At 36.3% G+C, this 6,975-nt stretch overlaps 1 protein-coding gene across 1 annotated transcript in view; it reads right to left on the bottom strand.

The window, feature by feature from the left end:
• LOC130563223 (putative nuclease HARBI1) overlaps window positions 1-122 on the bottom strand; it is a 1,303-nt gene extending 1,181 nt beyond the window's left edge. Inside the window, exon 1 of the mRNA XM_057348655.1 lies at window positions 1-122. This exon is cut by the window's left edge and continues 302 nt beyond it. Coding sequence (XP_057204638.1) covers window positions 1-122 — 122 coding nt within the window.
• Window positions 123-6,975: the final 6,853 nt, after the last annotated feature.

Consider the following 6,975-nt stretch of genomic DNA (forward strand, 5'->3'; position numbering starts at 1 on the left):
CGCTCAAATAAAAAATCCTCCGGAAATGATAAAACATCCAAACGGGGCCTCACCATTCTCTCCCGACGTAAATTTAATGCAGCTTCCTCATCTACAGGTTCCTGAATAAACGGACATGCCATTTTAATGTCTGTGTGACGAAATCGTGCGCGATTAAGGAAAACGAATGAATAAACAAATGGCGTAGGCAATTTCAACACTACTCGCGCTTCAAAAAGGAGGCGGAGATTGTAACAAACCCTGGGTTTGTGGAATAAAACCTGCTCCCGACCAGGTTAGGTTCACAGAGTAGATTACTATAGTTACTCACTCTGAGTATAAGATACCTCGATTTCTGAAACAGGCTTGAGTTACCCCGCGGTCGCGGGTTTGACATACCTTGCGTTCTGAAACGGAAAACCTTGAGTATCCCGTTTTCCGTGGTTAACTTACTCTGAGTTTGCACTTACCCTGCATTCTGAAACGGGCCCCTGGATTCCATTGTTCTTTGTTGTTCTTGTATGTGTGATGTTTGTTAATTTAGCAGCTTAAAAAAAGACTTTAGTGACAAATCTACTTTATACATAGGCCCTAGCTGTGTGACCAGTAAAGTTTCACAGACAAGGCTTAGCTCAGGACGCCTTAGTTAAATAAGGATATTTAAGTCGCTTCTATAAAAATTCTATTACTGGTCTGCATCTTGAGACAAAACAATGGCACTGATATATTTTGAATTATGTCAGGGCAAGTTATTTACAGTTAAGACAGCTTAAGTATTCATTTTAGTTTGGGACTAGCCTTAACCCTTGTCTTTGAAACCGGGCCTCATTATTTATTTCTATAAGTGAGTGCAAACATGATGTTTAATGCGATGCTTAACATCATGGCATGACATTCAGTCACTTTCCAAGTAGGATTATTCAGTTGTTCTTTATTGAAAGTAGTTGGAAACACTGTCCTCTTTATTCAGTTTTATAGATTGTGTAGCTTCTTTGGATTGTTAAACATTCACATCTGCATATTTTGCTTTTCACTTTGTTTTCAGTGCAGAATGTTACAGTACCGTAGTAGAGTTATGGTATCTGGTTATAGAAACCATGGTGATCCAATGTTCTGTGGTCCTGGATGATTATTACAGTATATTCACTTTTTCTGTGTTTTCTGAGGTACAACAAAGACAGATTTTCAACTGCTGTTACACCTAATAAGATGTTCGCAACACATGGTATTGCATTAGGAACCAAAATCATTCAAAGGTTAAAATAATAATAATAGCATTTTAGCACAGTCTAGTGTGTCGACTCAACATTGTGCTGATGTCTTCCAATTCTAATTTGTAAAAAACAAATGTAAGCAGTAGGTGAGAGCACAAGGTCACTGCAGTACATCCTCAGGTCTAGAGGTTAACTGCATGCCACTGGTGCACAAAGGTAATGGATGATATACAATCAATGCTGAGGATCAAACAGTCTGTGATCAATTTGTCCAACCAGAGCCACTGGGGGACCAACCGGTAACACTGTTTTGGCCTTGTGACAAGAGAGCCAATATACTGTAGGTCTTCTGTGGAATTGCTCATTACTCATTGGGCCCAGCAATGGGAAGGGAGATACCCCATCCATAAACATTTTCCCTGCTCCAACGAGTATGCTGAATAACACTGTGACATCTGATGCTTTTAAACTCTAAACCTCTTTTCACGGCTCTCTGATGAGCTATGAAGTGGCTAATCGTTGGGCACTAATAATTCTGCACTTAACGGTTATTTAAGTGTCATAACATTTGTTAGAGAGGGGAATTTTCCAAGAGGCTAATTTTAATATTGGCACAATGGCTCTACAGCTGTCTGATACACGTTTTGGCTTTTTACCAGACGTTCAACAGGAGCCACATTCACGCTCAACAAGTGCGTAAAGCCAGAGCTGAAAACATCAGAAATGATGCTTGCTTGGATGAGGTCATTGCAAAGCTCAGGGCTTTCTCAAATAAAACTTTCTACGGGTTTAGTTTGGTTAAGCAAAAACGTGGCGTGACCTTTTGCCTCGGCCAAAAATTTTCTCATTACCAAACATATATTCAGCAAGAGTGAAACAGCCAGACAATGGAATAGCGGGGATGAAGAATGTATTTCTTTTGTCTGACAGTTTTATACGCAATGGGTGTGATTATGAAATGCTAGAAATTGCTCCATTACTGAGCAGGTATTGCAGAGAATCCTAAATCATTCAGTATGGTTGACTGTGGCCGGAGTCTCTGCTCGAGTGAATCAAATGTGAATTTCTCTATTTGCTCATGCCAAAGGCCAATCTCCCCCCAACGAACTATCCACTCAGAGTTGGGCAGAATAGCATATTCTGAAAAACAAATGCATTTTGGAAATTGTTTTTTTGTATTTTTGAAAATTGGAACGATGTTTAACAGGGTTCATCTCATGTATCACAAGATTCTGTTTCTCTACAGTAGTAGTTTGAGGCACTTGACTGTTCTGTGATAAAAATGGACTTGAGTAGACTGTTGCTTGAAACACACTACTCCGTAAACACTCTTTGTTTGTATCATTGACATTGACTCATGGGCTTTAGCACGGATGGATTGAGACCAAAACACATTCCTGGACCGATCCATTGTCTCTTATATTATCCAGTCAATATATGTTGATGTTCACTGTCTTTTGCATAAATTTGAATTGCAGAATTAAATGACACAAAAAAAGCCAGTACTTGCCGATGTCAATGTAAAGAAACACTCTGCGCCTTTTAAGTATGTGCGCATGCCTGTAGACTGAACACATATTGTGCATGGTGTGCATGCCATCAACATTTTCACAAATTTGCAAAAATCACAAAATTTACTTGTAACAGAATTATTTTCAGAAATTGCACTCGTTTTGAAAGGACTAGTTCACATACAAAATGCAAATTCTGTCATAATTTACATGCCCTCTTGTCATTTCAAACATGTATGACTGTATTACAGAACAGCACAGCCCCCCCATCCACTTCTATTGTAACCAATGCAAGTGAATGGGGGGCTGTTAACAACATTCTTCCAAAAAATCTTTTTGCATTCTGCGGAAGAAAGAAAGTCACACAGGTTTGAAATGACAAGCGGGTGAGTAAATGACAGAATTTTCATTCTGAAGGTGAACTACTCCTTTAAAAACTGCAATTTCTGAAAAGAATACTGTTGCAAAGTAACTATTAAAAGCATATAAAGTTAATGCCCCACACAAAAGTGTGTAATGATGCTACTACACTCTGAAATACGCCGGGTTATTTTCAACCAATGCTTGGGTCAAAAGGGTGATCTCCCAACCACTGGGTTAAATTAATCCAGAAATTGTTTCTATTTGACCCAACCATGGGATGAAACAACACAGCATTTTGGACTAAAACAACCCAGGTTAATTTATAACCCAGTGGTTGCGTTCCTACCCTTTTGGCCCAACCATTGGTTGTAAATCACCCAGAAAGAAAGCATTGTTTTGATACGTGGAGGGAAAATCAATCTAGCATCTATCAATTGTGAAACTGTATTCACTAACTATAAGGGTTGCGATTGGATTGTTTTTATTTAGTGATGTTATTGAGTTGACCTGTGTTGTTCGGAGATTTCAAAATTAACATTTATCCCCCACTGTTTTTGGCAGCAGAAACAGGGTGGGGTGGTAATTTTGAGTTAGTAAAAGTGTCCCGCTATGTCATAAAACTGCTGTGAATGAGTGATAGAGATGTTGAGTGTGGTATGTGTGCAGGGAGCTGCTGGAGAACAGTGGTGCTTTATGCCAGTGTGGCTTTAATTGGCATGTCTGACACTATGACAAATATATTTGCGGTCATGTTTTAGTTTTTAGCTGTAATATAAAACAGTAACTTGGTGTCATTCTGCTGCATCATACTGTACAAGGTAATCCCTCCCAATTAAACCGTAGTACATCACATGTCATATGGTTTGTCAGCCATATTGGGGAGGCCAAGATTGCCCTATGAACACATACGAGTGAACAAGGGAGCTGCTGTTTTTCAGGATAAAGAACACAATAATGTTTGCATTTATGAACCAATAACAATAGTTTATTCTCTGTGATGTAGAAAAACATTCTGCCATTATTTATATAAATATTTTATAGGAATTGAGAAAGTCACAGATGGCATGTATTGAAATGAGTTTAGAAACGTAAATGTTATTTTGCTTTTTACTTCAATCAGTTATTTGTTATTACAGGGCACTCCTGTCCTGCACAATACGGTGGCACTGCACACAAATCGCAGACATTGTTCAAATTGCTCAATTCACGTCTATGTACTTCTATGCTCCCAATAGTAAGTTCCCATTCCCTTCATCTCAACACAACTTGCATGCCAACACTAACAAATTCCTGTAGTTTTTACAGCATTATTACTGTAAAATGATCAAATCCTCACTGTAGAACCTGTATACAGCAGGTTGCTGTAGATCTGTAAAACATTGTGGGAAAATTTTGGTGGCGGGAAAATTCTACATCAAATATGTTTATGCTGTGAATCATTATACAGTAATTTTTAACAGATTTTTTTGTCTGTACAAATCTGAAGAGACTGGACAGATTCTTCAAAATCTTGACTTCAGCAAAGTATTTTTTTTTTTTTTAAATCAAATTTTTATCATTATTTGTTGCTATTATTGTTTATTTAGCGCAGTTTCCTCTTGTCAGGTTATCTGTGTGTTGTATATGAGTGCGCTGGGAGAGATAGCGAGAGAACAACACTGACATGAGCTGGTATGATAGCGTGTGCATAAAATAAACGTTTTGCTCATATAATGATATATTTTCAGATATATCATATCTGGCAAGATTTTATTGATAACATCTTCAGTTTGGCAAAGGATTCATGCTGCTGGATAAAAATAAACCAGAATTGTGTAATTTACAGTAAATATATTTTTCCTGTGAATCATTATACAGTCATTTTTAACAGATTTTTTATCAGTACAAATATGAAGAAACTCCACGTATATTATTTGTTTCCATTATTGTTCATTTAGCGCAGTTTCCTCTTGTCAAGTTGTCTGTGCGTTGTATCTTTACGAGTGCTCTGGCTGCTGGGAGAGATAGCGACACAACAACAGGCCAGGGAGCTTAGCTGGTAAACTAGCATGTGCATATTACTACAAAAATAATCTTGAATAATACAACTAAAAGTGTTACAACTGTTACGATTAAAATGAAATGTGAATAAAGTGTCTTGTTACATCAGCTCACTGTGCATATTTATTTTACATGTGTTATTTACAGCGGTGAGCCTTACAACCTGTCATAGTCTCGGCGCATGAACGTAATGGCCAATCAGAAGTTTAGATGAGTCAAATAAAAACAATAAGTTTTTGCTTATAAAAACAACAGGTTGCAGATACGAGTCAGATTAATTTATTATAATGGAAGTTTAATGCAGTCAACTTCATTCATTATAACACGAGATTATAACTGCAGTAAATTACTTTGTCAGTTATGAGTTTTTAAATTTTGTTTATTCCCAGTTTGAAAAAAAATGCTGCTATGCTACCAAAAGAAGATGTATTAAGGCAAAAACAGCAATATCGCCCATGAACTATTTGTCTTTATAGTCAATAAGAATGAACTGTAAGAATGGCATGCTAAACAATTTTAACATATTCTATTATTTGACAATAATCATGATTAAAATATCAACAGTAATATTAAGACAATGTTTATAATATTTTAGTCCACTGTAAAGAGTGCCTGATTCTTGTATTTATTACATGTGGTATGCTCCTCTAACTCAGTTTAAAGACAGCATCAGCCTTAAACTTTGTTTTTGTCTTTTTTACCTTTTATCTTTTCATAATGTACACACATGCATTTAAAATTACATTAAACGTATAACAATATGGAGTTGTGGTGTAAATACAGTTAAATACATGTAGTCTGTGTAATAAGCCAGATGCAGCTTCTGCAGAATGAATATCACTGAATATAATGAGTCTATGTCGTTTGTCTTTTACTGCAAGGAAGAAGACTTCAGTCCAGGAGGATGACTCCAGTTCAGGAAAAATATACAGGACCAGAGTCAGTTACAAATAATGTTTTTTTCAATGATATATTGTATAGATCTAACAATGTAGTTTTTTTATTATAAACATGTAATGTATATTATATCATTTTAAAATGATTGTGTTTTATACATTTCTAATTAAAAATATATGCAGTATATTTACAAAATAAGTAATGTTTACATGTTTACAATCTATTTTTATGCCTTTATGCATTGTCACATGAGAAATGTTGTAAGTCAATAAATGTCATTTTTGTGGTAAAAGTGGTGTCTTTATTTCACAGTTCAAAAATGAATGCAATGCATGTTACACTAGCGTAATAATTGCTGTGATAAAGAACACAGCATTCTAATACTCTAATTGCAATTACAGAACTGTGATTATTACTGTAATAAAGAATTACAGTATTTAATAGTTGCTGTGATTAAACTTACAGTCAGCATACTGTGGCATGTTTTACAGCAACTTGCTTGCCAATTCCTGCCAGCAAGTTGCTGTAAATTTCACAGAATTCTTTTTACAGTGAACTCTTCAAAATACAAAGCGAACTGTTTCATTTGATGCCCACTATACTTTAAATTAGAAAACCTGTGTCCCAGGTATAACTTATTTCTTCTGTAACAGTGAATCTGAGAACTGCCACATCTTTCCATTATACAGCAAGTAAGCTGCAGTCTTCTCTGTCCTGTTGGCGAGCTGTGTGTGAACACGCTGTACACTACACTGATGGAAATCAATAGGAAGGTAATTCCACATTTACACAATTGATTGTTTGAGCTTTTAAAGCTCATTTTGGTGTTTTATGGGTTCTTTCTTTCTTGCAGGGTAGACAATGATTTTCAATCGAGTCAAGCGCTCAGTGCACTAAAGGCGTATTCTCTTTTAGAAAAATAAAAGTTCTATTATTAACTTCTGCTGTAGGTGCTGAGGGAGAGAGAGTGT

This window comes from Triplophysa rosa, linkage group LG12, assembly GCF_024868665.1.
Source record: "Triplophysa rosa linkage group LG12, Trosa_1v2, whole genome shotgun sequence".
Taxonomy (NCBI): Eukaryota; Metazoa; Chordata; class Actinopteri; order Cypriniformes; family Nemacheilidae; genus Triplophysa; species Triplophysa rosa.